The sequence below is a fragment of the Canis lupus genome, chromosome 20 (assembly GCF_003254725.2).
Source record: "Canis lupus dingo isolate Sandy chromosome 20, ASM325472v2, whole genome shotgun sequence".
NCBI lineage: Eukaryota > Metazoa > Chordata > Mammalia > Carnivora > Canidae > Canis > Canis lupus.
In genome coordinates this window covers 54,626,187-54,653,977 of record NC_064262.1, presented here as the reverse complement: position 1 = coordinate 54,653,977, position 27,791 = coordinate 54,626,187, and the positions used below count along the sequence as shown (strand labels likewise).

At 54.0% G+C, this 27,791-nt stretch overlaps 3 protein-coding genes across 13 annotated transcripts in view; 2 read left to right on the top strand and 1 right to left on the bottom strand.

Annotated features, from left to right (window-relative positions):
- Positions 1 to 17,208, top strand: part of SAFB (scaffold attachment factor B) — a 35,368-nt gene extending 18,160 nt beyond the window's left edge. For 2 of the 4 annotated variants that reach the window (XM_025457097.3, XM_049097475.1), the window contains 16 exons: positions 957 to 984; positions 1,926 to 2,436; positions 2,860 to 2,909; positions 3,734 to 3,828; positions 5,540 to 5,689; positions 5,771 to 5,853; positions 6,188 to 6,327; positions 6,496 to 6,584; positions 8,485 to 8,591; positions 10,741 to 11,031; positions 12,300 to 12,437; positions 12,656 to 12,698; positions 15,654 to 15,772; positions 16,080 to 16,180; positions 16,597 to 16,663; positions 16,871 to 17,208. In XM_025457097.3, the coding sequence (XP_025312882.2) occupies positions 957 to 984; positions 1,926 to 2,436; positions 2,860 to 2,909; positions 3,734 to 3,828; positions 5,540 to 5,689; positions 5,771 to 5,853; positions 6,188 to 6,327; positions 6,496 to 6,584; positions 8,485 to 8,591; positions 10,741 to 11,031; positions 12,300 to 12,437; positions 12,656 to 12,698; positions 15,654 to 15,772; positions 16,080 to 16,180; positions 16,597 to 16,663; positions 16,871 to 17,000 (2,142 nt within the window). In that variant the 3' untranslated portion in view covers positions 17,001 to 17,208. Of the gene's footprint in view, positions 1 to 956; positions 985 to 1,925; positions 2,437 to 2,859; positions 2,910 to 3,733; positions 3,829 to 5,539; positions 5,690 to 5,770; positions 5,854 to 6,187; positions 6,328 to 6,495; positions 6,585 to 8,484; positions 8,592 to 10,740; positions 11,032 to 12,299; positions 12,438 to 12,655; positions 12,699 to 15,653; positions 15,773 to 16,073; positions 16,181 to 16,596; positions 16,664 to 16,870 lie in introns of all 4 variants that reach the window. The other 2 variants (XM_025457096.3, XM_049097474.1) reach the window with 1 other exon arrangement.
- Positions 17,209 to 19,735: 2,527 nt separating this feature from the next.
- On the bottom strand, positions 19,736 to 21,494 carry MICOS13 (mitochondrial contact site and cristae organizing system subunit 13). The gene is made up of 4 exons (XM_025457119.3): positions 21,250 to 21,494; positions 20,506 to 20,683; positions 20,335 to 20,386; positions 19,736 to 19,968 (listed from the first exon to the last, which is right to left on the bottom strand). Exons 1-4 carry the CDS (start codon positions 21,276 to 21,278, stop codon positions 19,871 to 19,873), a joined length of 357 nt encoding a protein of 118 aa, XP_025312904.1. The 5' UTR covers positions 21,279 to 21,494; the 3' UTR covers positions 19,736 to 19,870.
- Positions 21,495 to 21,580: 86 nt separating this feature from the next.
- HSD11B1L (hydroxysteroid 11-beta dehydrogenase 1 like) lies at positions 21,581 to 26,883 on the top strand. Of its 8 annotated transcripts, none has more exons than XM_049097482.1 (9): positions 21,844 to 22,098; positions 22,758 to 23,209; positions 23,781 to 23,876; positions 23,960 to 24,090; positions 24,710 to 24,821; positions 25,172 to 25,263; positions 25,667 to 25,760; positions 25,868 to 26,033; positions 26,113 to 26,883. In XM_049097482.1, the coding sequence occupies exons 2-9, from the start codon at positions 23,194 to 23,196 to the stop codon at positions 26,312 to 26,314; spliced, it is 909 nt and encodes a 302-aa protein (XP_048953439.1). In that variant the 5' UTR covers positions 21,844 to 22,098; positions 22,758 to 23,193; the 3' UTR covers positions 26,315 to 26,883. The 8 variants fall into 8 exon arrangements, with proteins under 8 accessions (XP_025312899.1, XP_048953439.1, XP_048953440.1 ...); XM_049097481.1 differs by having other exon boundaries at positions 21,851 to 22,098; positions 23,028 to 23,209; positions 26,276 to 26,883; XM_049097480.1 differs by having other exon boundaries at positions 21,851 to 22,098; positions 22,972 to 23,209; positions 26,276 to 26,883.
- Positions 26,884 to 27,791: the final 908 nt, after the last annotated feature.

Sequence of the window (27,791 nt, the reverse complement as noted above, 5' to 3'; positions counted from 1 at the left end):
CATGGTGAGAGAAAGGTTCTTCCTTAGTGGGGCAGCCTCTGAAGCCATTAGGAGAAGCCTTTCCATGAGGAGATGGCTCCTGAGCTAAGTGCTGGGGGATTTGTAGGACTCAGCTGGGGATGAGGGAAAGTACAGACGGAGCTGTCAGGAGAGAGATGGTGTGAGGGGCCATTGCCCGAAGGCTGTAGTCCGCAGAGGAACTTTGTGCACACTATGGTGGCAGATAGATGGGGAAGGGACAGTAAAATCAGGTGCTCTTGGAGGTGAGGAATAGCAGTGCTCTGGATCGGCAGGGCTTCCTGGGAAGGGTTTGGGGGATATCTAGTAATTAGAGGTGGCCCAGTGGGAACGTCAGTGGAAGAGATCAGGGAGGAGTACTGTGTCCTCCTGGAGAGCGCTCAGGCGACCAGGTGCAGACATGGTAGGACCATAGGAACCCAGAACAGGGGTCAAACCACCTGTGCCTATGTTCCCTCACTCTTTGAAATTTTCAGAAATTAATCTATGTTAAGTGAAGAAATGAAAAAAAAATGTGAAGAAATGATAAATGTCAGGCACTGTGTTACACATTACAAGTAGACAAAAACACTGCTCTCTTGGCTTTTAAGAGTTCAGTCCAGGGGGACGGTTGAGCATGTGATGTCAGTACCATGGGAAGTGATAATGTTGCCAGGAGCTGGGGAAACGAGGCAGCGCAAACAGAAGCAGCAACCAGGTCCTAGGCCCCTTGAGAGTAGCTCGGGCAGATTGGGGGGGGGGGGGGGGGAGCGGAGGCAGGTGACGTGCTATGTCCATGTGTGGGCTCTGTCCTGAATGTGAGCAGATACTCTACCTGTTGGATTTGTGAGTTTACTAGTACATGTTTTAGAAATCACCTTTTCAGTGACAGTTTTTGGTGTAAAGAAACTGTAGGTTTCATTCATCTGGCACCATCTTATTTATGTTTTTTGTTGCAGGAAATTGAAGAGCCTTCCTTGGAGCCAGGTACTGTTAAATGAAAAACTTACCAGCGGGGGTTTGGAACTATTCTAGCTTTCCACCTTCTCTAATTTAAATTCTTTAATTTTAAAAAGTTGCCTTACTGTAGTATACATTGTTCTAAAGGTTTACGATCCAGAACATACCAGGATCATAGAGATTGGAAACCCAGCCATATCACCAGATCTGTGAAAGTGGCTAACTTCTCACGTTACAGAATGTATTGATGAGATGAAACGATCTCATGCCTTTTTAAACATAAATGGCACTTAAACATATGTAGAAAGAGTTTGCATGATGCTTCTCATGAGCTAATACCTCTGCACCCCACAAAACAGATCTTGTGATATTGGGCAGTGTCTTAACTTTGTGGTTTTTAATTCAGGCAGTGCAGGTAGTTGTAGGGAGATGCATTTTAAAACATTGAGACATAACTGGATTCCAGAAGAGGAAAGAGTTTCTTCATGAGAATTCCAAACAAATACTATTCACTTTCTGGACTGCAAATATCTCAGAGCACCGATGGAAGAGATTCTGGTTTTCATGTTGGACTGTTCTGTTAAAAGAAATTCAAAGAAATTTGGAAATTGAGCTGTTCAGTGAATGGTGATACATTCAGTTAAGCACCTTGGACTTTGGAAGCTAAATTCGGAAGAGTCCTATGTAAACGACGACAGAATGAAGACTGTCAAGAATCAGCCAGAAGGTTTTGGGGGTTAAATCTCTGGGATGCTTTTCTCTTCCATGTAGCGTAGCGGCTTACCGTAGCAGTCGGAGCGCAGGTAGTGTAACCACTGTCACTTTGTGTACCCGCGGGTTTTCCAATCTCTGTGTAGCTAGCGGTTCTCTTCGTGTTAGTATGGCAGCCGTGCCAGTTCCGCATTTGTGATTGCTTTATTTCCCTGGTAATTAAACCTTGTGCCATTCTATTCCTGTTAAATCCGTAGAAAATGAGAAAATACTCGACATTTTGGGGGAAACTTGTAAATCTGAGCCAGTAAAAGAAGAAGGTTCCGAGCTGGAGCAGCCCTTGGCACAGGATACAAGTAGCGTGGGGCCAGACAGAAAGCTTGCGGAGGAAGAGGACCTTTTTGGCAGCGCCCATCCGGAGGAGGGTGATTTAGATTTGGCCAGCGAGTCAACAGCACAAGCTCAGTCGAGCAGGGCAGACACCCTGTTAGCGGTAGTGAAAAGGGAGCCCGTGGAGCAGCCAGGCGATGGCGCGCGGACGGACTGTGAGCCTGTAGGGCTAGAGAAGCCAGTTGAGCAGAGTAGTAAAGCCTCAGAGCACACGGAAGCCTCTAGCGAGGAGGCCGCGGAAGCGCCCCAGGAAGCCTCAAGCCCAGACCCCAGAGATAGCAAAGAAGACGTGAAGAAGTTTGCTTTTGAAGCTTGTAATGAAGTCCCTCCGGCTCCTAAAGAGTCCTCAGCCAGTGAGGGCGCTGATCAGAAAATGAGGTTTGTTTTTTCTCAGTTTTAGACCAGACGCTATCTCCTTTTCATTGGTCATTTAATGACACACATAAGCTGTTTTTTCTGCAATTGGCCAGCCAGACTGATGCAATTGTAGTTTACTTCTAAACAATGTTTTATTTCTCTTTGTTTATTTTAAACTGATTATATAATCTTTTTTCTTTTCTCAACCTATCATGGTTGTTTTCTTTAATTCTTCCTAATTATCTTTAGCCCAGCAGAATTAATTAACTCCTATGGGTCTGAAATCTTATGGTTAGGTCAGATTTCCAATACAAGTTTGTCGGGGTATCATTTTTTCAGAACTAAATTTCGGGTAGGTATGCAACCTCAGCACGTGTTTTATGATTTTGAGTTTGTTTCCTCTCTGCTTCTTCCTTCTGGAGTGACATTATCTTTTGTCTCTAGTTCTGTCGAAGATGACTCGGATACAAAAAGGCTTTCCAAAGAGGAAAAGGGTAGGTGACTGGGGCAACACTGGTCTCTTGGAGCATGTTTGGCCTTGGCAACAGTGGGATTTCTGGTTCTAGTTCACTGCATACTGCGTTTCTTACCCAGATTTGCCTCTGAGCCTTTCATGAAGCCTTTCTCCACTCCTCTGCTATTCACTCTGCAGGTTCTGGGTTATAGGGAGCGAGCCAGGTCCTCAGAGTTAAGGTATTGATCTGAAGTACTCTTGCTTTCACTAGAGCACTTTGAGCTTGTTGATCCTGACTGAACCTCTAATTTGCAGATTCCTTAGCCTCAGTGATACTTGTAAATGGAAATTTTTTTTCTGATTTCAGAAATCTTGGGGTTACCTGGTACTTCAGATTTATGAACACCATATCTCTTAATTAAAATCGCTAATGGAGAAGATATTTTGTTGGTTTAGATTCCTCCTTAGCAGCCTAGAATACAAACAGAGGATAGGTGGGAAGGTGCATGTGACAAGAAAGAGAAGCATCTGAATTGAGTTCATCCGAATAGCAGCTGTTTTATGTTCAGAAGCCAACCCACTGGGCTGCCATTTGGTGACTTTTTAAGGGAACAAATTTCCCCTACTCCCAATAGCCCCTGACTGACTATTGTAAGTGGCATTGCTCGAAGCCCTGATGGGCCTGGTGTGCATTTGCACAGGTTGTGTGAGGACAGGTATGAGGCCCTCCTGCCTTAGCTGACTTTGGTGGTGCTGACATCTGGGAGAAGTGGGGAAAGTATCTGGTTTGGGATGACTTCAGTCTTTTAAGATTCAGGATCTTGTGAGTATGGTGTTTTTGACCAGACTTTTCTTTTGAAATAGGTCGTAGCAGTTGTGGTAGAAATTTCTGGGTTAGCGGACTTTCTTCTACCACCAGAGCTACAGATTTGAAGAATCTTTTCAGCAAATATGGGAAGGTAAGATCAGGGGTTTTCTGGAGAAAAAAATGTTTTGAAGCCAATGTAGTATAGCCTTTACATACAGGTGATTGTCCTCTTGGTGACTGCTTTGAATGACATCATGCCGTTCTTTCAGCTCACATTGGACTTGGAGGGTCTCTCTCTCCCTGGCTAGGTGTGAGAGAGATGGAAACTCCCAGAGCCCACGTCAGCCTTTGTCAGCTTTTTTACTCCCCTTCCCCAGCCAGAAGCCACCAGGGAGGGCTTTGGGGATTGTAGCAGAGGGTAGGGTGGGGAGATGCTTCACTTCTCTGGAGTGGTGGTGATGACAGACGACGAGTGTGGCCATGGGAAGGGGTTGTCAACAGGGGCTGTAGAGTCAGACTGGTCTGGGTAGCTGGAGGCCACAGCTATGCCGCTCACACTTGTGTGGCCAGGAGCTGGATACTTCGGTCATGTGAACCTCACCTCTATGCCTGGGGCCCTCAGAATGGCTGCCTCCTGAAGATGGTGTGTGTAGCTGTAGTAGAGCTGTTGGTGCCTCTGCCCCATCACTCTCAGCTCACCTGTTCTCACCCACAGCTGGGGCAGCTCTGGCCTTTGGTCTTCTGCAACACTTGCCTGTCTTCCCTGCCTGCTCAGCCCACAAACTGTGGCAGGGATAGATAGATTCACCTGCACCCCCCACCCCCACCCCCAAGGCCTGTTGCAGTTTCCTGTGTGTTTCAGAGCACCTGTATCTGGTCTCTTCCCTTCTCTTTTTCACCACCCCCACCATGTGTTTTCTAGAGTCCCCTCCCAAATCAGCTGCTGCTGCATCCTGGGCTCCTTGTCTCCGAAGTAGCTTTTTGGGGCAAGCCAAAGGCATAGGCCTTTGTAGTAAGGGATCAACAAATCACAACAGAAAAGACCAATAGTACTTATCTTGGTTATTGATGTCAGAGAACTAACCAGCAAAATTAAATATGACATGGTTGTAGAAATAACTGGTGATTTCCTGAGCTTCAGTATATGAAGTGGGCCCCTTTCATGATTCCACTGTGGCCCTCAGAGCAGATGGGCGCTCTCAGCAGGGATGTGTCACCTAGAGCCTCCAGTGTCTTGGATGCATATTGTAGGCTTCGGGTGTTTGGGTAGGGGACCAGCCCATTCAGAAACTCCCTTGGATCTGAGTCTCTGTGGAGCCTAGTTAGGAATGAATACTGGCTTATGTGGGACTTCTCCTGAGCTAGGGTACCTAATGTCAGCTTGCCAAAGTCATTAGGAAAAGCAAGTGCTGTGTAAAGTGCCTGTAGCGCCAGAAACCTCTCACTGAATTTTGTTACTGCTCTGAGTAAGTGTGGGCTGTCAGTCTCCATCTGCAGAGCTGTCTTCCTGCTTCACTGCCTACATGGCTCACAGAATGCCTGAAGAGGCCTGCCTTCATTCCACTTTCCTCTCTGCCCCTCCACCCTGCCATCCTGGTTCCCAGGGGGAGGGGCCGGAAGTGGGGCACAGCCTTTGAGTAGTCAGAGTGAGGCAGTAGTATTAGCTTTCCTGGTTGTCAGGTGCCACTTGTCAGGCACCTGGTGACAGGGCATTCCCCATGGTCCTCTCACCCTAGGAAGGCACCAGGACTCGCGGATCTGAGGAACAGCATGAACCTGTGATGCCCTGTGCATTTTATGTGCAGTCAGGGCAGGGTTGAGGGGGCTCCTGTCTAAGCCATACTTTTGTATTTTCCTTTGAGGTGGTGGGTGCCAAGGTGGTAACAAATGCCCGGAGTCCTGGAGCTCGCTGCTACGGCTTTGTTACAATGTCCACAGCAGAAGAGGCCACAAAATGCATTAACCACTTGCACAAAACAGAGCTCCATGGGAAGATGATCTCAGTGGAAAAAGTAAGTGGCTTTTTTTTTCCCCCCAGGGATATGACTCTTTAAGGAAATAAGGTAATACTTGAATTTGATTCTCTTTTTCAGGCGAAAAATGAGCCTACTGGGAAGAAAGCCTCTGAGAAGAGAGAGGGTGAGGGAAAAAAGGAGAAGTCCAGCACCAGCGACAGGTATTGCTGTTCTCTGAGGGAGCTGCGGCCAAGATTGTCCTTTCTGTAGTTCCCGTTCTGCACGTTTTCCATAGCTAGGGGAGACTCATCCTTTCATTTACGTTTGGTTGAAGGGTTTCACCTCCGGTAGCTGAGATGATTCCTTCCTGCAGTCCCTCTTTCAGGGGTGCTTGGGGAGAGCAGATGGGACTCCCTATTGTTGATCGTTCCATCGATGCCAGCCCAGGCAGCCTCCTGGTCCTGGGGTGCTCAATGCAAGAGGCCTGGTCAGGGCTGCTTTTCTTCCCTAAATACTGTATCTAACAGGCTGTGTGTCCTGGGATGTTATTTCTAGGTCTGCGAACCTTAAGAGGGAAGATAAAGCTGATAGAAAAGAGGACATTAAGAAGGGTGAAGATGGAAGTGGAGAAAAGAGTAAAGATCAGGACGATCAGAAACCTGGCCCCTCAGAGCGATCCCGAACTACAAAATCAGGTACTGTCACCAGAGATGCCAGCTGGTGTTCTCTTCCTAGTTGGTGTGGTTCGTGGTTTGCTGTAGTCAGCAACACAAACTAGATCTCTTTTCCATAGAGTTGGGTACTTTCTCTAATTTGGATGTTTCTGGTTTCTTACCTTAACATGACTCCTTTACTTCCTGTAGGAAGTCGAGGAACGGAGCGAACTGTAGTGATGGATAAATCTAAAGGTGTGCCTGTTATTAGTGTCAAAACATCAGGATCCAAAGAGAGAGTGAGTATTAATTTTCTAACTAGAGTGTAGTGTTTTTCCATATTCTTTCATTTATTTTTCTGTATATCTTAAGGGAGTTCTTGAGTTTAATTAAGAAGGGTGGTATAGGGATCCCTGGGTGGCGCAGCGGTTTGGCGCCTGCCTTTGGCCCGGGGCGCGATCCTGGAGACCCGAGATCGAGTCCCACGTCGGGCTCCTGGTGCATGGAGCCTGCTTCTCCCTCTGCCTGCATCTCTCTCTCTCTCTCTCTCTCTCTCTCTCTCTCTCTCTCTGTGACCATCATAAATAAATAAAAATTAAGAGATAAATAAAAAAAAAGAAGGGTGGTATATCTTTTTAAAATGTAGAGATCTTGATATTCTAAAAAATTGAGTTTAAAAGCTTTAATTTACAGTTAACTTTTTTTGATGAGAATTTTTTTTTTTTTCCTAAAGCTACTTTTAAAATTCAAATGTGTTGAATGTTCTATAATAGCTCAGGGGTTAGAGCACTGGTCTTAGGAAATTCAAATATGGGACTGGTTGGCTTCTTTTCTTTTTCCCGAATCATCCTGTAGCTGGCTATTTTCATTACCTCCCCTGAAAGTTTCAGCAGCTCTCCATCGTGCATTCCTAAGCTCACATGCAGCCCTGCCAGCCTTTCTAAGTCAGGTCTCCACTTTGGCTCAGCTCAATACTCTTTCTCTTCAGGGATGTTCCGCAGAACACAGGAATTCACAGAGGATGCATCTTAGGCTCTTACCGCTTCATGCTGCCTGCTCTTCTGGTCTTAGGCAGCTGTCGCTGTCCATAAGTTCAAATTTTGGCAGTCTTGCAACTTCAGTAGGTGTGGGTCCAGGGTCCCCAAGACCACCCACGTTCAGTGATTCATTCTAAGGACCACTGGGCTTAGAGAGCCTGTGGTGGTAGTCACAGCAAAGATTGGCCCCAGTGGTGCAGTAAAGACACACAGCCAGATGAGGTCGTGGGGAAAGAGACACAGAGTGTGCGCGAGACCCATGCAGGCTCCCCTGTGCTCTGTCCTGCCTGTGAGCTCATGCAGCAATGAAAATGTAGCAACACTTGGTGATGCTCCTGCCCAGGCAAGCCCATCGGCCCATTAGAGCCTCAGCACCCAAGGGTTCTATCAGGGACTGGTTACATGGCTTTCTGCCAGAGGCATATTGAGACTCCTGACTCCCAGGAGGAGGGCAGGTGGTCAGCACAAAGCACATTTTGCCACGGTCTAGGCATAGTGAACCACCCTTAGCATGAACGGTTAAGTGGAGATATTCTGGGCACCAGCGTCAGGCGTACCGTGTTACCTCGTGCTGCAAGGGGACAGACAGTGAAGCTCTTGCAAGCCAGCATTTCAGTGATGGCAGGTTTCACTCTGTGTGTGTGCACATGTTAGACCTGTGACCTTTTACATTTATTTTATATAAAACAATTGGAAAATGGCAAAACTAAAGTACGAGCTCCAGGCATAAGATGAGTAGATCTCATAAAAATCATGCAGCTACACAAATTAGGAATCCCCAGTGACACCATAAGTAGCCATGGTTAGGTACCCGTTGCGTGTTTAATTAGGAAGGAAAAGAACAAGAGTGAGGGGTTTCTTTTGGATACAGAAAGCAAAGTATAAAAGCATGCTTGTGATCATTTAAAAAGTTTTAGTGGGGGGACTACTTCCATTTTGACCCTATTGGAAATACTTAGTATATAGTTTAGCATCGTGATGAGGTTGTGACTTAGGATAACGAAAACCTGTTTCTTAGGAGGGAACACCTTGTTACCTGGTTATTCCATTAAACATGGATGGTCCTTTTCCAACCTTTACTTTGGATGCTTGGACCTGGACATGCCTGATTCTTCCTGTTGTCATTTCTGCCTTAATTTATGGATGTTTCTTGGTGAACCAGGTTTCTAAGAGCCAGGATCGCAAATCAGCCAGCAGAGAGAAGCGATCTGTTGTGTCCTTTGATAAAGTCAAAGAGCCTCGGAAGTCAAGAGACTCAGAGTCCCGTAGGTGAGTCCTTGTCCAGGAATGTTACTGGTTTGGTTCTATCTCTGTATTGCTGAAAGCTGTGTTCTAGGGGGATATTTTCAAAGTCCCCCATGTGTGGAATACTGCTTTAAATTTCTTGGTGCCTTTGGCTTTGATCCTGTAGTTTTTGTTTTTGTTTTTGTTTTTTTCCAATTGATCATCTCCTACAAATAGGCCTGTCACTTCTTGAAGATTTTGGAAGATAACAGCAGGGAGTTGGAATGCCTTCCTGGTGCAGTAGGGCTAGTTAACAAACACCAAATGTGCTCCAGAAGCTGTGGAAAGGGAAATAGAGAAACAGTGGAACGTGTGCAGGGAGACAATTGAGAGATCCTCATCCTTAAGATAGCTGAAGAAAATGTCTCCCTAAATTTTAAAAACTAAACACAAGTTATATTGAGCACGTTGAATGGTAGTTAATGTTTCCAATCAAGAAATAATTCCTTTTTTTAAATTTTATTTAAGATTTAATTATTCGCAGTGGCACGTGGGTGGGCAGGGTGTAAAAAGAAAGAGAATCTCAAGCAGACTCCTTGCTGAATGTTGGCCCTGATCTCACGACCCAGAGGTGATGACCTAAGCTGAAACCAAGACTCAGGTGCTCAACATCTGAGCCATTCACGTCACCCCTAAGCTTAATAGTTTAAAAAAATAAAAATCAGTAAAATTGACAGAGTAAGAATGAGTAAAGGGTGCGAGGTATTGCTTTTTCTAGTGCCTGCTCATGACTTCCTGCTTCCAAGGGAGAGGCAGTGGGCAAGAGACACTTTGTTGAAGTAACTGGCAAATAGAGCAGGGAACTGTCCAGTGTGTGGGAATTTAATATGTCGCAACTGACATTTCTAACTAGTGACAAAAGGGTGGACTCTCCCCAAAAAGCTTTAGGTCTCTTTGCTGTTCTTTAGATAGTGCTCTGGGGCTCCAGCTCACATCTGTGACAAAACAGTCCCCATAAGCTGGTGACTGAACAGAAACCTAAAGTCCACATTTGGATAAAATGAAAGTAAGTATATTCACGAGTTCAGGTTGGAGGGCCCAAAATGTCACGAAGGAGATGACTAAATTTAAATGTAACTTTTGTATGTGAAAGACACGTGAGAGAGGGGAATAAATGTGATTTGAAATAAATGTAATAAGGGAAAAGTAACCTGACAGGAAAACAGAAGACAGTCACCAGAAGGGACAGGTCATGCATGCCCCTGCCACAAGTCCTGCAACGTGGCTCCGCTTTACAAGGCATCAGGAGTGCACGTGAAAAGAGTAGCTTTAAGGTTTTATTTATGTATGTATGTATGAATGAATGAATGGGAGATAGAGCATGAGTGGGGAGGACAGGGAGGCCCATGCAGGGCTCAATCCCAGGTCACAGGAATCATGACCTGAGCCAAAGTCAGATGCTTAGCCAACTGAGCTGCCCAGGCGCCCCAAGAGTAGCTGTTCTCCAAGCCACAGGCACAGTGAGGCACATGTATAGAGACGGGCAGGAAACGTGCTGAGGTATGGCTGGTATCACTATCAGGAGAGTGGCTGGCAGCCCTTCTGGGCTGAGCCGAGGGTCCTACAGCCTTGCCCATCCTTCACTCAGTAGCTGCAGTCCCCAGCTTGTTGGTACACTCATCTGAGCTTAGAAAAAACATCATAAGATGTTTTTAGAAAAAACTCGTGTAAGTTTTCGATGCGAGAGCACTAGCCCCATTCCGTGGTGATTAATTGAAGCCCATGCCTTAGGGAGCAGAGATTTTCATTGAGACCTAATTTGCAGTGAAAAGAATGTTGTTTCTTAGTCTTATTTTTAATGAGGTATTTGTGGAATATTATGTTGAGCTCCAGAAAAAGTTTCAGGGAGTGAGGTTCAGCTCATACTTCAGCTGACCGTTGACATGCACACGCTTTCATGCTCCGAGTACCTGCCGGGCAGGAACCAAGCTGGAAGCAGAGCCCATGCTGGCATTCCGGGGCTGCTGCTGTGCTCTCCCTCTCATCAGTGGGTCGGCTAGAGCTATAGTTCCTTAGGGGCGGGCACAGCCCTGAGTCCAACTTTCTGTTGTGCTTGGGCTGATCTGCATTCCCCAAGGTGAGAGCTGTTAGAGCCAGATGGGTGGCGCCAGCTCTGTGGCCTCTTCTCCTGCAGGGTACGTGAGCGCAGTGAGTGGGAGCAGCGCATGCAGGCGCAGTGGGAGCGTGAGGAGCGTGAGCGGCTGGAGATTGCCCGCGAGAGGCTGGCTTTCCACCGACACCGCCTGGAGCGCGAGCGCATGGAGCGCGAGCGGCTGGAGCGGGAGCGCATGCATGTGGAGCATGAGCGCAGGCGGGAGCAGGAGCGCATCCACCGAGAGCGCGAGGAGCTGCGGCGCCAGCAGGAGCTGCGCTACGAGCAGGAGCGGCGGCCCGCGGTGCGGAGGCCCTACGACGTGGATGGCCGGTAAGTCCAGTTCTTAGCCCACCTTCTAGGTGGCTCATGGCATTTAGAATTGGGTTCTAGGTCCCTGAATCATGTTAATGTGAGATTTTTGTTTCAAAGGCAGCACAAGTACATGCTACATCCGAATTTGATGTCCTTTACTTCATCAGGAACCAGATGGTTAGGGGTCGGTGGAAAAATGGTTATGCAAAGCAGTGCCTAGTAGTGTCTTGTTCAAGTCTTGGCGCGGACACCCAGAGCTGCACATGAAGTGCGAGTGCTAAGCAGGTGGCCAGAGATCAAAAAACATCTTCAGATCCCTGTTCTAGGCTTTGTAGTCAACTGTAGTGATTTGTTCTGGTTTACTCCAGTAACCATTTTATTTCCTGGACATGCCAGTGCATGATGTGTGAATACTAAAGTGTTAGACCTAATTTCAGACCTTGCTTATTGGGAGTCTGGAGTGATAGGGCCAGCATTGGTCCTAGTAAAGCTTTTCCGCATGCATCACTTGGGAAAAAACACATTTTATGTTCATCATCTTTCTCCAGCACAGGTTAAAGAGGTCCCCGTGATAATATCCAGCACGACTTCGAGAGCTTTTAGTATTTTATTTTATTTTAGTACTTTCTGCCTCTGTGCAAAATACTGATGCTGTGAGTCCCTTATGGTCATAAATGTTTGGAAACAGTATGATTCAGGTGCTTCTCAGTGTTCCGCCGCCCCCCCCGCAGGTCTTTGCTGGGTCTAGTTCACATTGGAGGAGAACTCAGGGTCACGGCTCTCACTTGCTGTCCTGATAGATCAAGGCCATGTGCAGATGGTAGAGGCGACCTGCAGGTGTGCATGTGTGCCCTCTTGCCCTCCTATTAGGGAAACCAAAGCTATTCTGTTTAGGGGAAGCAGGGCATGTCAGAGTAGAATGGAAGTCTTTCATTCGGATCCCACATCACCCTGCCAGCTCATGGAGCAAAGAAGACCTTGTTACTAAAGTCCGTTCTCATTTTGTGACGTGATAGGAGCCAAGGACCGTTTAAGGGTTCAGTTCACGGGCAGCCCAGGTGGCTCAGTGGTTTAGCACGACCCTCAGCCCAGGGCCTATTCCTGGAGACCTGGGATCGAGTCCTGTGTTGGACTCCCTGCATGGAGCCTGCTTCTCCCTCTGCCTCTCTCTCTCGCTCTGTCATGAATAAAATCTTTAAAAAAAAAGGGGGGGGGGTTCAGTTCATCATCTCCACAAAAGTTATGAAGTTGAGGGAGAAATTGCACGTACTCCTTTCCTCTTCCAGGCGAGATGATGCCTACTGGCCAGAAGCAAAGCGGGCTGCCCTGGATGAGCGCTACCATTCTGACTTCAACCGCCAGGACCGCTTCCACGACTTTGACCACAGGGACCGGGGCCGCTACCCCGACCACTCTGTTGACAGGTCAGCCAGCCACCCCCACCCCCGACCTTGCCTGCTTGCTCTCAGTTCTCTTCTTTTTCTGAATCCTGAAGAAATAGGGTTGGCCTTTCTTGGCTTTGTGGGCTCATTCGAACCATCAGAGCATGAATTACTTGTGTTCCATTTGGGAAATATTTTATTTGAGGGTGCCTAACCAATCTTTCTTTCCTTAATGCTTTAACTTAAATTGACTTTCACAGGAGAGAAGGTTCCAGATCCATGATGGGAGAAAGAGAAGGACAGGTAAGTCCGAAAACTCTAGTTTTATCAGTTTTTGCCATGGGATTGACTCTCTCCTCAGCATGCTTTCTCCCTCCTCAGCCGAGGTGAACAAAGAGTAGTGTATCCTGAATCTCTTCCAGCCTTAACCCTGAGGTTCTGTCCGCCTCTAAATGAGAGTAACTAACACCCTGTACTGACGATTCAAGAGCCTTGGGTGCGTCTCTTAGGCTCTGCTGGACAATCGTGACCTGCCCGGCTGAGCACCTGCAAGTCCAGGGGCACCTAAAGCAAGCAGTGCTGTGCTCTCTGGGTCCACCTGCCCGCCAAGTGTCGGAAAGCCATTCAGTCTCTGGTCCACACCCACACTCTGCAGGATGACCGCGTTAGAGAATATGCTTGATGTGCTCCCTTTTCCTGTCCTAGCTTTAGCTTGAGAACTTCCGCCAAGAGCGTTGATTCTTTCATGGGTTTACTTGGAAGAATGGGGGGAATGAAGGGAGGATGTGGTCAGGGCATTGTTGGCCAGAATTGCCGCCCTGTGAGTTTCCTTTCCCTGCATCTAGTACAGACTGAGTGTAAGACTGGGGGTGGTGGTATTCCTTGGCCACATTGAGGGGGTTTCTCTGCTACCTCTGGAGGCATCTTCACGTGATTCCTTTTTCTCTACTCCTAGAGGTAAATCTGAGATGTTAGCTAAATGTGCACCTTGTCTTCTGTTCCTCTTTGGTAAAGTTGAGAGCAGTGGTTAAATTCCAGGCCACAGAGCCAGAGAGGGTCACATCTTGGTCCAGCACTTGTGTGGAGCTTGTGTCTCCAGCTGTGAAATTGAGGGTGCTTCCTCCTGCATGAGGAGCTGGGCCGAAGGTGCTGCTAGCTGTGTCTAGTACAGTCTCTCGGGTTCCTTTGCCCACCGTTGGTAGCTAAAACACTCTGGAAACCTGAAAGACTGCTTTTCTTCACATACAGTGTCCTCAATAATACTGATATCAGTGCTGTCCTAGATGGCAGGTGGTGTGATAGGGGACACAGACGGGAAGCACTGGCACAGGCTTCCTGGGTCTTGCTGAACTGTTACGTGGGTTGGTCAGTTGGATAGAAGAGCGTGGCTACATTATGAAATAGCAGGAAGAGCTAGATGTGGCCCTTGTACAAAGTGTTCTCTGTCAGTTTTGTGTTTTTAGAAGGCTGATACTTTTTTTTTATAAAGAATTTATTTACATTACAGAGCAAGTGAGACCACAAGCAGGGAGGGGCAGAGGGAGAAGCAGGGAGCCCAATGTGGGGCTGGATCCCAGCACCCTGGGAACATGACCTGTGCTAAAGGCAGACACTACACTGACTGAGCCACCCAGGCGCCCCAAATACTCCTTATTAAATATTTGTGTTTGTCTAAAAGTATAGGAAGCGGTCTAAATCACAGGCTGTAATTTTTCTAAAAGCTGGTATGTTTTGAAGGTTGTTTTGTTTTGAAGGTTCTTTATGGAAACATTATTCTGGGGTCTCATTTAAGCAGCTCTTGCTCCATTTGGAAGGACTGACTTTCTGGGGCCCTCTGACTTTTTATTTTGCTCCTAGAAGGAATGAGGCTGGGTTTTGTCCATCTTGTTCAATTGCCCCTGCCCCTTTGTTGAGGGAATATCCGCACACATCTGGGAATGAGAGGCCAGAGGAAGCAGGTCATGGAGGCATTTGTGTTTAGGACTCCCTGTGTAAGCACACGCCCACCCTGGTTTAATGGGTAAGGTAAGTCTGGGCGTGAGCAGCAACAGGGCAGCTGGCGCCTTCAGCTGAGGGGCTTCATCACCAGGCTCCCTTTCTTAGGTGTTCTTACTTAGATGTGATCCTGGAGCAAAAGACCCCAGGGCCACAGGTTGGATTTGTGGGACAGTGGAACCAAAAGCACTTGGTCAGCTCCCTAAGAGCTTCGGACGTTCTTCCAGCAAGCAGGGGCAGGGCTCGGGTGAAAGATGAGTGGGCATTTGAGACAGCTTTTCCTAGGGGCGCCTTGGTGGCACAGTTGTTGAGCATCCAACTATTGATTTCGGCTCAGGTTGTGATTTCAGGGTCCTAAGATTGAGCCTTGCGTTGAGCTCAGTGTTTATTTTATTTTATTTTATTTTATTTTATTTATTTTATTTTATTTTATTTATTTATTTATTTATTTATTTATTTATTTATTTATTTATTTATTTTATTTTATTTTATTTATTTTTATTTTTATTTATTTATTTTTTATTCATAGAGACAGAGAGAGAGGCAGAGACACAGGCAGAGGGAGAAGCAGGCATCATACAGAGAGCCTGACGCAGGACTCGATCCAGGGTCCCCAGGATCACGCCCTGGGCTGCAGGCAGCGTTAAACCACTGAGCCACCGGGGCTGCCCTGGGCTCAGTGTTTAAAAAAGATTCTCACTGCCTCTTTCTTTGCCCCTCATGTCCTTGGTCTCTCTTAAATAAATACAATCTTTGGAACAGAACATCTTTTCCTAGAATGGGAGGCTTTCTCTTCCATCCTTCCTTCAGGTAGTGCATTGAACAGGGTCCAGCATTCGTGTGGCCTGTGCCAGAGGTGCCAGGTCCAGGCTGAGTTGCGATAAAGGATCCCTTGTGGGGCTGGAGTACAGCAGGCACCTGGCCTACTGTTGTCTGTTGTTGGTGCAGGGCAGTCACCAGGCCCAGTACTCTTCTCTCCTTTGGTGCCTGAATTCACTCTGTTTGGATTAGGGTGCATCTCAGGCCTCGGCTTCTGTCCTCTGTTCTGTGACTCCATTCTTTGACTTTCCTCACTAGACAACCAGCAGACTTTGGGGGCCTGGCTGTCATTCAAGCTGAAAGGCCCGTGTGGCACAAGACCACGTGTTGAACGCTTGCCAGCACTTCTGTTATTATCCTTGTTGTTATTAGCTTGTTGCCCCAAAGGCCTTGGGATCCAGGCTTGACACTGAAACCTTCTTATTCTGGCTCTTTAACATCCAGCATTACCCCGAACGCCATGGAGGACCAGAGCGCCATGGGCGGGACTCTCGCGACGGGTGGGGCGGATACGGCTCTGACAAGAGGATGAGCGAGGGCCGGGGGCTGCCTCCTCCACCCAGGTTTGTGTCATGCACCCCACACTGCTTGCTGGGGCCTCATGCACCGTAGGCAGGATTGAATGTGTCCCAACTGAGGACCCTGGGTCTCAGGGAAAGATGAGTGCTGGCCCCATGACCCAGAGCACTGGCCACACCTCAGGCCTCCTTGGAGCTTTGAGCAACATTCCCGTAGACCCCCACCACCCAAAGGGATGGGGACTGGGCACACAGAATGCTAAACCCACCTTCCAGAGCCCACCACCACTCCTACTCTGAAAGGCAGAGAGAGGGGCAATCCAAATCAGAGATGTCTTTTTCCAAGGGGCAGACGTGACTGGGGGGATCATGGCCGAAGAATAGAGGATGACCGTGCGTGGCAGGGTGCTGCTGATGGAGGCATGATAGACAGGGACCACAAGAGGTGGCAAGGTAAGGGCTGACTCTCAGCTGGCGAGGTCTCTTTTTTTTGAAGAAGCATCTGGAAAGCTCAAGCTGCACCTGCTTTACAGCCTGTCTGCCTTGTCTTGAGGGCAGGAAGAGCTGTCTCTGCTCTAAGACCATGGGGTCTTGCTCATCACTGACCGGATGTGGGAAGGGAGGGAGGGAACAGATGAGGTCTGGCACAGAAGACTGCTGTGGGCTTTGGTTAATACTCTGCCTCGACTTAGCCAGGACGTCAGGTGCGTGCAGCTTGCGTGCTGATGCATCACTGGGACCTGTGGGTTCTGGGCTGACTGCGTGGCTCAGGAACGGGACTGGAGTCCCATGAGCCTCGTGTTGGTGTCCTCGGAACTCCGTCTGCTGTGCTCAGACAAGCTGTTTGAAAAGTATCTCTTGTCTTATAGGTGGCGAAAGAAGTATGTCTGGTCACTCTGGGCCAGGTCACATGATGAACCGGGGAGGGATGTCAGGGTAAGGTGTCTGGCGCTGCTTGTCCATCTTTACGTGTTGGCTCTCCTGGGAGGTTTAGAAAGTTGAGTCTGCCCCCCTCACCGCCTCTCTGCTGGATGGAGGCTCTGCTCCCAGAAGAGGGCCGGCAGCTGGGGGTGTGCACGGGGGAGTGTGCACGGGGGGCGTGCCGGCCGGACTTCTCTGACGTGGGATCTGTGTCGGTCCTAGGCGTGGCAGCTTCGCCCCTGGCGGGGCCTCGCGGGGCCACGTGATCCCGCGCGGCGGAATGCAGGGTGGCTTCGGGGGACAGAACCGGGGCAGCCGACCCAACGACACCCGCTTCACTCGCCGCTACTAAGTGCTTGGATTCCTGTGTTCTGTCCCGTGGCAACAAGAGTATGTTCTGTTAGGAGTTCTCTTCAACTGTGTACAATAATTTTTTTTTATCTGCTGCCATATTGTAGCTCAATACAATGTGAATGTTTTGTGTTTTTTTTTCTGTTTTTTTTTTTTTTTTTTGGTTTTTGTTTTTTGTAATAAATGTGTTTCTGTTCACATACCCTTTATTTAAAGTGTTTTCTCTTTTTTATTTCACATATTTGTGTAAATTATACTTGGCATAGCTGAGCCATGGCTCTTCAGGGGGGAAGGGGCAGCTTTAAGGGGCTGTCCGGGTTCCCGGAAGCCCTTTACTGACAGCACACGCTCCTGGCCTGCCTGAACCTGGACCTGGGGTTTGTGGGATCGTCTGCGTTCTGCGTCGTGGCCGTTTTGTCCCTGTTCCCCCTCCTGGGCCCTCTGTCCTCCACACTCTGCCTCCGTGTCCAGGACAGGCCCAGCCTAGCTGAACAGGCTGCTGTGCCTTTTTTTTGATGTGGCAAAATACATATAACACACAATTTCCCATTTTAAGCACTTTAGGTGTACAGCTTGGTGGCATTAGTATCGTACAGTGTTGTGCCACCATCACTGACCTCCGCCTGCAGAACCTTTCATCCTCCCAAACGCCAACTGCCCTGCGCCCACCACACCACCATCTACTTCCTGTGTCTGTGGCTCCTAGCATCTCCTGAGTGGAGCAGCATGCCCGTGGGGTAAGGTGTGACAGCAGCGTGGTGCTAAGGCCCGTACGTGGGGCCATGCTGCTCCTCAGGTCCACCAGGCTCCGTCTCTGTGGGCCCTGGTCTGTGTTCATGTTGGGGTCCACCCGTCCAGGGGAGCAGTGGTGACAGGCCGGCTGCCTCCCTGACACATCACTGTGGAGTCCAAGCCTGTCTGGAGCTGGGAACACACTAACCACCAAGGCAGCCTGGGCCCCTGTTCCCGCAGGGTCCACAATGGGGTATGGGTGTATGTGGGGGGAGACAGACACGTGACCAAGCCTTCAGATGGTGGGGGGCAGGGGCAGCAAATAAAACCCCCTCCCACCTGGGCCACAGATCACCCCACCCACCCTTATCCCCAAGCCTGTGCGCATGGTAACCTAAAGGGCCAGAAGCCCCTTCTGGGGCCCAGTGTCCTCACTGGGGTCCTATAAGGGGAATAGGGAGGCAGGAGAGCTGGGGGGGGGGGCTGGACACCCACACGCTCCACAGCTCGCTTTGAAGATGGGGGGGGCACTCCTGCTGAGTGTGGTGGCCTCTAGAAGCTGGAAAAGGCCAGATACGGACTGTCCCCAGAAAGAGCCAGCCCTGTCCTCCTAGCTCCGTGAGACCCGTGGTGGGCTTCCAGCCTCCAGATCTGTGAACCGGTCGACGTGTGCTTTTAAGCCCCTGAATCTGGTCATTTGTCACGGGAGACTAGCAAACTCCCAAGGCAGTGCTTGTCTGCTGGGATGACTGCCCAGGAGACACCTGGCAGCAACTGGAGACGTCTGCAGCCGTCAGGACCAGGGGACAGAGTGCCACTGGCATTTCGGGGGTGGAGGCAGGGATGCTGTTCAACACCTACTGTGCCCAGGCTGAGGTAGGGCGACCTTGCCTCGCAGTGCTAAGGCCCTGATAGGACACCCACAGGGCAGTCGGGGGGCCTGGGCCGAGTGCCTGACTTCAGGCTGGGAGGAAGGGGTCGGGAGGCTTTCCAGAGGAGGCCAATGCTAAGCTGCAGGCAGGATGAGCCAGAGTCAGGAGGGAGGATGGCCTGCTGAGTGGGTGCCAAGGCCAGTGGTGAAGACCAACTGCGTTCTGGGAATGGGGCCCCTTGGAGGAGTCCGGGCTCAAGGGGAAGGCAGCAGGGAGCCATAGAGGGTTTCCGAGGAGGGCAGGGACATGTTCAGACTTGGACCTGGGAAGTGGATGGAAGGGCACAAGGCCGAGAGCCGGGCGGGGGGGCGTCAGTGCAAACAGACCTAGGGCTTGGGGAAGGCATCTCCTCAGAGCTGCTGAGGGACCCGCAGGGCCTGGAGCAGCCTGAGGCCCCAGCAGCCCTCGGGGTACGTGTGTCCGTCTGTAAGAGACGCAGCCCTGCCTGCCCTGTGCCCTCAGACAGGTGCCTCTATCTCCGCCCTTTTCCTCACCTGGAAACCACACGGCCCACCCTCGTCCTCGCTGTGCGGCTGCCTTGGGGGTGGCCAGGTGCTTCCTGAAGCCCTGCCTGCCTGCCTGCCCGGCGCCCCTGGGCCACACCTGGCCATCTCTGCTTTTTTGCAGCCCCCACGTCATGACCCCCTCCCCGGGGACACAGGCCCGTCCTGCGGGGACTGCAGTCGCTCTCGTGAGCAGCTCTACACATGGTGATCACTGAGCGGCCCCGGGAACTCCTGGCCACGCAGACAGCGGGGAGATGAACATGCCCCTCCCCAGGCCCCCAGCCCCGCAAAGCCCCCACCCTGGGCTCAGCCCTCCAGGAAGGCCGGCATCGGCACTTTCTCAACCCGTTCCTGGGCCCCTGAGCACTGTCCGTGGAGCTCCAGGGTCAATGTCTGCCCCCAGCCCCGCACCAGGTTGGAGACTCAGCAGTGGGGTCCGGACGGCAAAGGGGTTAACCAACACCTGTGGTCCAGGTCAGGCCCTGAGGAGCTGCTAGCCCAGGCCCCTTGCTCTGGGCACCAGCCGGGCCACCCCCAGCCCCCAGGGCCAGCACACGGGTCGGGGAGCATTTCCAAAGTCCTTTATTGGGCCGGCAAGGCCGGGAGCTGCCCTCGAGTGGGGTCCCAGTCCCAGTCTGGAGTCTCCAGGTCGCTGGTGCCCCTGCCCCCGTTCCTGACTGGGGCAGGTGGCCTCTGGCAGGCTACTTGATCCGCTCCTTCAGGTATTCCCAGCCGTCCCTGGAGTACTCGCGGGCCTTGGAGGGGGCCACCGACAGAGCTGACATCACCGTGAGGATCCCTGTGGAGAGGGAGGGCCCAGCGCCTTCAGCCACCACGTCTCGCCCACCCACACCAGCCCCCCGGAAACCCGAGCTCCACAAGGCTTTGAGAGGCACCAGTTCCAGCGCCATCGGTCCCACATGGGGAAACTGAGGCGGGGGGGGGGCAGGGCCTCATGTTGTCTGAGATCACCTGTCCTCAAAGTAGGCTCCCTCTGGCTCACCCCTCCCTGAAATCTCCACCCTCTTTAGATCCTTTAGATCCGTGGCAGGGGTGCAGGGCAGCACGGGGAGCCACCGGAAGGAGTGACCAGGAAGCAAGCGGTGGCAGGGTTGTGAGGCTGCGGTGGCAGGGGTCACCCCCCAGCACGGGGACCAGGGCCTACCTGAGTTCCAGGTGTCACGGAAGTGAAAGTTAAATTTTGGAGGGGCTGGGAGCTGGGAAGAGAGGGGAGAAGGGGCAGGTGAGAAGGGGAAGGGCCCCGCGGCCCCAGCCTCGCAGGACCGAGCCCGTGGGAGGACGCGGACACGGACACGGACACGCCGCCGGGGGCTACCTGGGGCATCTTCAGGCCGGTCTGCTCGCACACGTACTGGCTGAGCTGGTACATGGCTGGGGGCACCACCTCCTCGGCCCTCTGGAGCACAGCCTGGCTCTTGTCGCTTGGGCCCAGCAGCTCCTGGTCGTACACCAGGTAGACCGCACCCCCGGCCACGCTGCCCTTGATGAGGAACCTGCGGTGGTGGGGGGGGGGGAGGCAGGGCGGCGGCTCAGCAGCTCCCCGGCACTGCCGGCAGCCCCGGGCTCCGGGCCCACGCGGGGCGCCTGGGTCCGGGGAGTGACACAGCGAGGCCGGGCAGCGGACACGGAAGAACAAGGAGGCGGCCGGGCACCGCCTGGCACAACGCTCCCCTCACTGCACAGAGCACAGCCCCTCGGCCCCGTTTAACAGGTAAACTGAGGCCCACTCGTGATCCGCACACGGCGCGGCGAGGGAAGGCCTAGACCCCCGGTCTTGTGCCTCGCGGGGTCCCGCGCGGCCCTGGGCGCTCCTGGGACGTCGCGCGTCGCCCCGGGCACCCGGGGTCTTGGCGCAGCGCGGGCGGCACTCCCGCCGTCCAGGGGAGGCACCTGCGGCCCCGGATCGCGGGAGGCCCCTCCCCTCCTGACCCTCAGGTCAGGCCGAGGCGGGACCCGACGCCACGGAACTCCAAGACCCAGCCGGAAGCAAACCCGGCGGGGGGTGCCCACGGGAGGGGCTTTCTCGGGGGCTCGGAGCCCGCCCCGCCGCCCCACGCACCTCATCAGCGACCACACTCGGGGCACCATGGTCGCTCGGCTCCGCGCGCAAGGACACTCGACTCGCCCGCCGCTTCCGGTGACTGCGCCGCAGAGGCCTCTGGGAAACGTAGTCGCCCGACTCAGCCGCAAAGGCCTGTGAGAGTCGAAGTCGCGCGGCGGCCGCAAAACGCCGGAGAGGCTCCGCAGCCCTCCAGCGAAAGGATTCTGAGAAGTGTAATCTTCAGAGCCCGGACGCCGCAAGGCTGCCTGGGAAATGGAGTCAGGACCAACCCCCGTGAGGCGCCGGACGGCTCGCCCAGCCGCCGAGACTGCTGGGAGATGTAGTCCGGTCTGGCGCGGCTCCGGCGGCGTGCGAGGAAAAGAGGAGTCGGGCGTCTAGACTGAGGCCCGACAGTGGCCCAAGAAGGCGTCGGAGTCCGGGAGATCCACCCGCGCCCGCGCGGGGGACCGAGGGCCCCGGCCCAGGGCGAGTGTGCCAATAAGATGGTTGGTTGTCACGGCAACGCGAGGTCGGAATTGTGCGTGGGAGGCGGGCCCTCGGTCACGTGCCTGCCTCGGGGGCGGGGCTTTCGTCCAGGGGGCGGGCCCAGGACCACGGCGGGGCGAGGGCGAGCCGGGCGGAAGGCCGTTGCCGGGCAACGCCCGGGCGCCGCGCTCCCCCGCCAGGCCCCGCCCCCTGCGGAGGTGGGCTCGGTGTCACGTGACCCGGACCCTACGGGAGGGGGCGCGGTCGGGGGCCCGGCGGAGCCGGCAGCGTAGGGAGGTGCGAGTCCGAGGGGTGCGCGCCGGGCTCCCAGGCCCGGACCCCAGCCTCGCTGGACGGCGGGAGAAACTGAGGCCCGAGTGGGTGAGTACGAGGTTGGGAGCGCGCGGCACGTCGCACGCCCTTTTTGTCCAGAGGGGAAACTGAGGCTCTGTGAGGTCAGGGGACCAGTGCGTTCTGCGAGGGTCTGGTTCTCCCAATTCCGTCCCCATGGGACGCCGGCCGGCTGCTCCGTCCATCCATCCACCCACCCATCCACCCAGACGGCCAGCCGGCCGCCCGCCCCCGCCCCCGCCGCGTGGCTGCTGTGGTCAGGGTGGAAGAGGGTCAAGTTGCGGGACTTCACGGGCGTCCCCTGGAAAGCGGGGAGAGGTGGGATGGCTGCCGTGACTGGGGAAGGGCGAGGACTTCACTCTTCGGAGAGCTGAGAAAGAGTCACAGACAGGAACCCGGCAAGATGAGAAGGGACAGGTGGGCCAGGGCCGGGCCCGCGGCGCATTGTGGGCCGGGGTGAGGAGCTCGGTCTCCACGAGGGGCAGTGGCGAGCCCTGAGAGGGTTTGCAGCAGCAAGGGGCAGTCACATTTCTTTGGGTAAATATGTCTTGGGCTGCCCGGAGAGCATAGGGTGCGGAGGAGGGAGTGGGAGGGTGGGGGAGGCAGGGGGAGGCAGCTGGAAGTTGGCAGTAGGTCGAAGGATCTAGACATCTCAGAGCTGAGGGCACCCCAGCCCCACCATCTCTCAGTTCTACAGTTCTACCCCTACTGCGTTCAGAGAACAGAAACCCCAGGATGTGACGGGCCTGTGCCTTCCTTGGGGGAAGATTCGTGCCCCCCTGAATCGTGAAGTCCTTGGCCTGTTTCTCTCTTTCACCTTCTCCCCGGAACAAGTAAATCCACTCCCACAGCTCAAGTCACATCTTAACCGTGACGACACAGGCTCCTTCCTGGTGTCTCCAGAGTCATCTCTCCGGGTCCCCCCAGCTGTCACTTCCAATGTTCGTCACATCACTCAGGGCCAGTCTCGTGTCTGTCGAGCATCTGCTCCATGTCTGGCAGTTTGGGGGCCACTGAGGACCCAACAGCGAACAAAGCAGAAGCAAGTTTCCGTTTCCTTCCTGCCTCGTGGAGCTGACGCTCTAAGAGGAGAGAGGGACAGGGAGCATGTAACAGATCATCAGGATGATTTCAGATCATGGCAAGTGCTGAGAGCGTGGAAGTTTTAGAGGCAAGAGGAGGGAGAGGGACCAGGAGGTACTTTAGGAAAGGAGGCCAGGGGGTTTTCCTTGGAGAAGGTCAGTTTTGTGCTGACTTCAGAGAAGTGAGAGAGCAACTCATTGGGTTATATTTGGGAAGAGCATTTCGGGCAGAGGGAGTAGCCAATGCAAAGGCCCTGAGGCAGGATGGAGTCTGGCTCCTTCTAAGGAATGCTGAAGAGGCGCTGTTTTGGCAAACAGAGCAAGAGGGGCTGGTCCTCGTGGGGCCTTTTTGAGCATCAAGGAGCCTGGCTTTTGTCCTAAATGAGATGGGGAGGGTTTTCAGCAGGGGGAGGTAAGATGTAATTTGGCTGCTTCTAGGAGGGAGAACAACCTGAAGAGGCGAGGGGAAGCTATATGACCTGGACCAGGTGCTGGCTGCGGAGATGGAGGAGAGAGGGCAGGGCCTGGAGGGAGCATCGTCAGCAAACAAAGGCCCAGCTGGGGAAATGGGGGTGGCTGTGGGCCAGGCTGTGCGCCAGGCTGTGCCTGCCATCCTCTCTCCCGCTGCAGACCCTGCAGACTCAGAGCCGGCCATGAAGGTTCTGCTCCTCACGGGGCTGGGAGCCCTGTTCTTCTCCTACTACTGGGATGACAACTTTGACCCTGGTGAGTGCCTGGAGGTGGGGGAGGGACGAATTGGGCCCCCCATCCGGGGCATCCCCAGCATTGACCACGGTGCACACTGCTAGCCAGCCTCCAGGGAGCCCGGGTGCTGCTGACCGGGGCCAGCGCAGGCGTCGGGGAGGAGCTGGCCTATCACTACGCTCGCCTGGGCTCCCACCTGGTGCTCACAGCCCACACCGAGGCTTTCCTGCAGAAGGTGAGACGCCGATTTCCAGTGGAATGGTGGGGGCGGGAGTGGCTGGAAAACCGGGCCTGGGTTCAAATACTCCCAAAGATCCAGGCTTCGTCTGTGACCTGTAGCAAGTAGGTTAACCCTGAGCCTAGGTTCCTCATTCGCCCCCCAGAGACAATAAAAGTACCTTCTCCTGGGTTCTGGTGTTGGGTTAATACAGTGAGACAGTGAAAGACAGGGAGTGTTCCTCAAAAAATGGGATTGGTGGTGGTGTCCAGAGCCTGTGCCAAACTCCAGGGAGGGGTGGTGGGTGGACGCTTCTTAGCCCATGGTAGCTCCAAGAAAACGTAGTGTTTGCAACGGACCTTGCACGATGTCCAGAGGGGCCAGACATCTCGAGATTGACCTGAAATCTGAGTTTTAAATGCGGGTGTTGAGCAAAGAGAAGGGCCCTTGTTGTAGCCCCCGGGCTGCCAATGTGCCCCCCCACCCCCGGGGCAGAGCTTTGGGAATAATGTGGAATGTAACCCGAAGCACGGGGTTGGTGGGGGGAGGGGGGCTTTGGGCTGGGGCGCCAGAGGCCTAGCAGGCCGAGGGGGGCCCGCCGGGGTGGACCGGCCCACGGGCAGCTCTGGCCCCCCAGGTGGTAGGGAACTGCCGGAAGCTGGGCGCTCCCGAGGTCTTCTACATCGCTGCGGACATGGCCTCCCCCGAGGTGCCCGGGCGCGTGGTGCAGTTTGCGCTGGACAAGCTGGGTGAGGGGCGGGGCCTGGCGTCTGGGGCGGGGGCCTAGGCCTTGGGGCAGGACTCGGAGGGGGTGGGGCCGTGGTCTCGGTGGGCGGAGCTTAGGGGTCTGGGGCTTGGCCAGGGTGGAGCCTCACTGCCTCCAGGGGGCGGAACTCTGGACTGGGTCTCTGGATCGGGGACCAAGCCTGGCAGGGCCAGGGAATAGGGTCCGGTCTCTTAGGTAGGAGGCGGGAGCTTCCCGGGGCGGAACGCACGGGGTCAGTGCTCCGGCCGCAGCTTCCCGAGTTCAAGGTGACGGGGCCCAGGGGAGGGGTCTCTTCGAGGACTAGCTCCTTGCTGATGGGCCTCTCTGGGCCAGGAGGGCTGGACTACCTCGTGCTGAACCACCTCGGCGCCACCCCGGCAGGCACGCGGTCCCGGAGCATCCAGGGGACACGCTGGCTCCTGCAGGTGCGGCGCCCAGCGGCCTGTCCCTCTGATTCCACGTCAGGCCCCGCCCCTCCTTAGCCCCGCCCACCGCGCCTAGGCGCCGCCCCTCCGGCCACGCCCCTCCGGGGCCGCGCCCACAGCACCAAGGCCCCGACCCTCAGGTCCAGCCCCTCGCAGGCCCCGCCCATAGCACCAAGGCCCCGCCCCCACTGGCCCCGCCCACAGCGCCAAGGTCCCGTCCCTCCCAGGCCCCGCCCACCGCGCCAAGGCCCCGACCCTCAGGTCCAGCCCCTCGCAGGCCCCGCCCATAGCACCAAGGCCCCGCCCCCACCGGCCCGCCCTGGCCCCGCCCACAGCGCCAAGTCCCGCCCCTGCCGGGCTGGCGTGCCTTCGCGTTGCGGTGACTCGCCGTCGCCACCTGCAGGTGAACTTGCTGAGTTACGTGCAGCTGACCTCGCTGGCGCTGCCCAGCCTGACCGACAGCAGAGGCTCCCTGGTGGTCGTGTCCTCGCTGCTCGGTGCGTGCCCGCGGCCGGGGAGGCGGGCGGACCTGGACAGGGCAGGGAGGCTCCGGAGGAGGGGGAGCGCCGTGTGGTCACGAGCGGCTGCGCCCCCGCGCTCCTAGGCCGTGTGCCCACGTCCTTCTCCAGCCCGTACTCGGCGGCCAAGTTCGCGCTGGACGGCTTCTTCGGCTCCCTGCGGCGGGAGCTGGACGTGCAGGACGTGAACGTGGCCATCACCATGTGTGTCCTGGGCCTCCGGGACCGCGCCTCGGCCGCCGAGGCAGTCAGGTGAGGCCCGGGCCGTCAGGGGCAGGGGGCTGTGGGGGGCGGCCCGGCCGCAGTCCCCAGCGCACCCTCCCGTCCCCAGGGGAGTCACGAGGGCCAAGGCGGCCCCGGGGCCCAAGGCGGCCCTGGCGGTGATCCGCGGCGGTGCCACCCGCGCCCCCGGCGTCTTCTACCCGTGGCGCTTCCACCTGCTGGGCCTGCTCCGGGGATGGCTGCCGCACCCGAGGGCCTGGTTCATCCGCCAGGAGCTCAACGTCACCGCTGTCGCCGCTGCCGCTGCCTGAGCTCCCGGGGCGGCGCTCCTTCGTCTTCCCAGAGGGGAGCCCTCCATCCAGCCGTCCCAGAGCGGCGACACCCATCGAGACACCTCTGAGCCGGTGGCCGAGGCCCGAGCCAGAGTCATCAAGACAGAAAAGGAAAACTGAGAAAAACTTGCCAGCACCTGGAAAGAGCCGCAGCTCCGAGTTTGCAAGCGCTGATCGTGTGCCAGGCACCTGGTCACCGACTTGGAAGGCGTTTCCTCAGTCATCCGGGCCACTGTGGGTGACATGGTTGCTGCTTCCATTTTGCAGATGAGAAAGCTGAGGCTAAGAGAGGGGGTGTGACTCTCCCCAGGCCCCAGGCTGCATCCATGAGGGCACCCGGGGAACCCTGGCCATTTGTTGGAACCACCGCATCCCTGGTCTCTTTCTGCTCGCTCAACCTTGGAGCGGCCCCTACCCTTGCCCCCGCAGGTGACAGCCTTGAGGCCGCCCCTCTGCGGATGGGGTCCCGGGCGCGGAGGAGGGAAAGGATGTGCTCTGGGCTGGACCCAGCCTTCTGTTTCACAATAAAAACCCTTCTTTTGCACATAGGTTCAGATTGCTTAGTTTTTCCATTTTGCTGGTGGCGAGCTGGTAAAGAGGGATGTGTGTGCGGGGAGCAGACTCCTCCAGCCTCCATTTCTCCATTTCACAGTGGAGACCTCACTGGAGAAGTCGGGGGCGGGGGGGGGGGGGTGGGGAGGAAAAGTACTGGTGGGCTGAAGGCCTTGTTTGCAGTATGAAGGATGGTGGTTTGGGCACCAATAATGATCATGTGTATCAGACACCAAGCACTTGACTTTGGTGATCTCGTGGCATCTTCAGAACCGGAAGTTGGTGCTACTGTTGTTTCCATTTTATAACTAAGGACATTTGCTTAGAGGGAGAAAGGCAGTCCGTGATAGGAGCTGGGATTCTGACACGGGACTTTAAACCAAGTGTGGGCTGTATCTATCTGCACGTCAATGATGTTTTTTTTTTTTAATTTTTATTTATTTATGATAGTCACAGAGAGAGAAAGAGAGAGAGGCAGAGACACAGGCAGAGGGAGAAGCAGGCTCCATGCACCAGGAGCCTGATGTGGGATTCGATCCGGGGTCTCCAGGATCGCGCCCTGGGCCAAAGGCAGGCGCCAAACCGCTGCGCCACCCAGGGATCCCCTGATGTTTACATCAACTAGTGAAAAATCGACACATCCTCTCTTTAAAATGATGAATCAGCGTGGTTTGATAAAGAAAAAGCAGCTGTCCAGATAAAAACTGTAGAATGAGTGCAATATTACAAAATGCTGGCTACTGTTGGCTGTGCAAGGGTCTAGAACGAGCAAGTGTCAGAAGGGTTAACCCCAAACAGACTAGCTCCAAATGGCAGACCATTGTTTGGGGGATAAGTAGGATTGAAAGATAAAAACCAGGGAAAAAAAATTTTTTTATGGTTCTACCGGGCCTCCAGTCCCTGC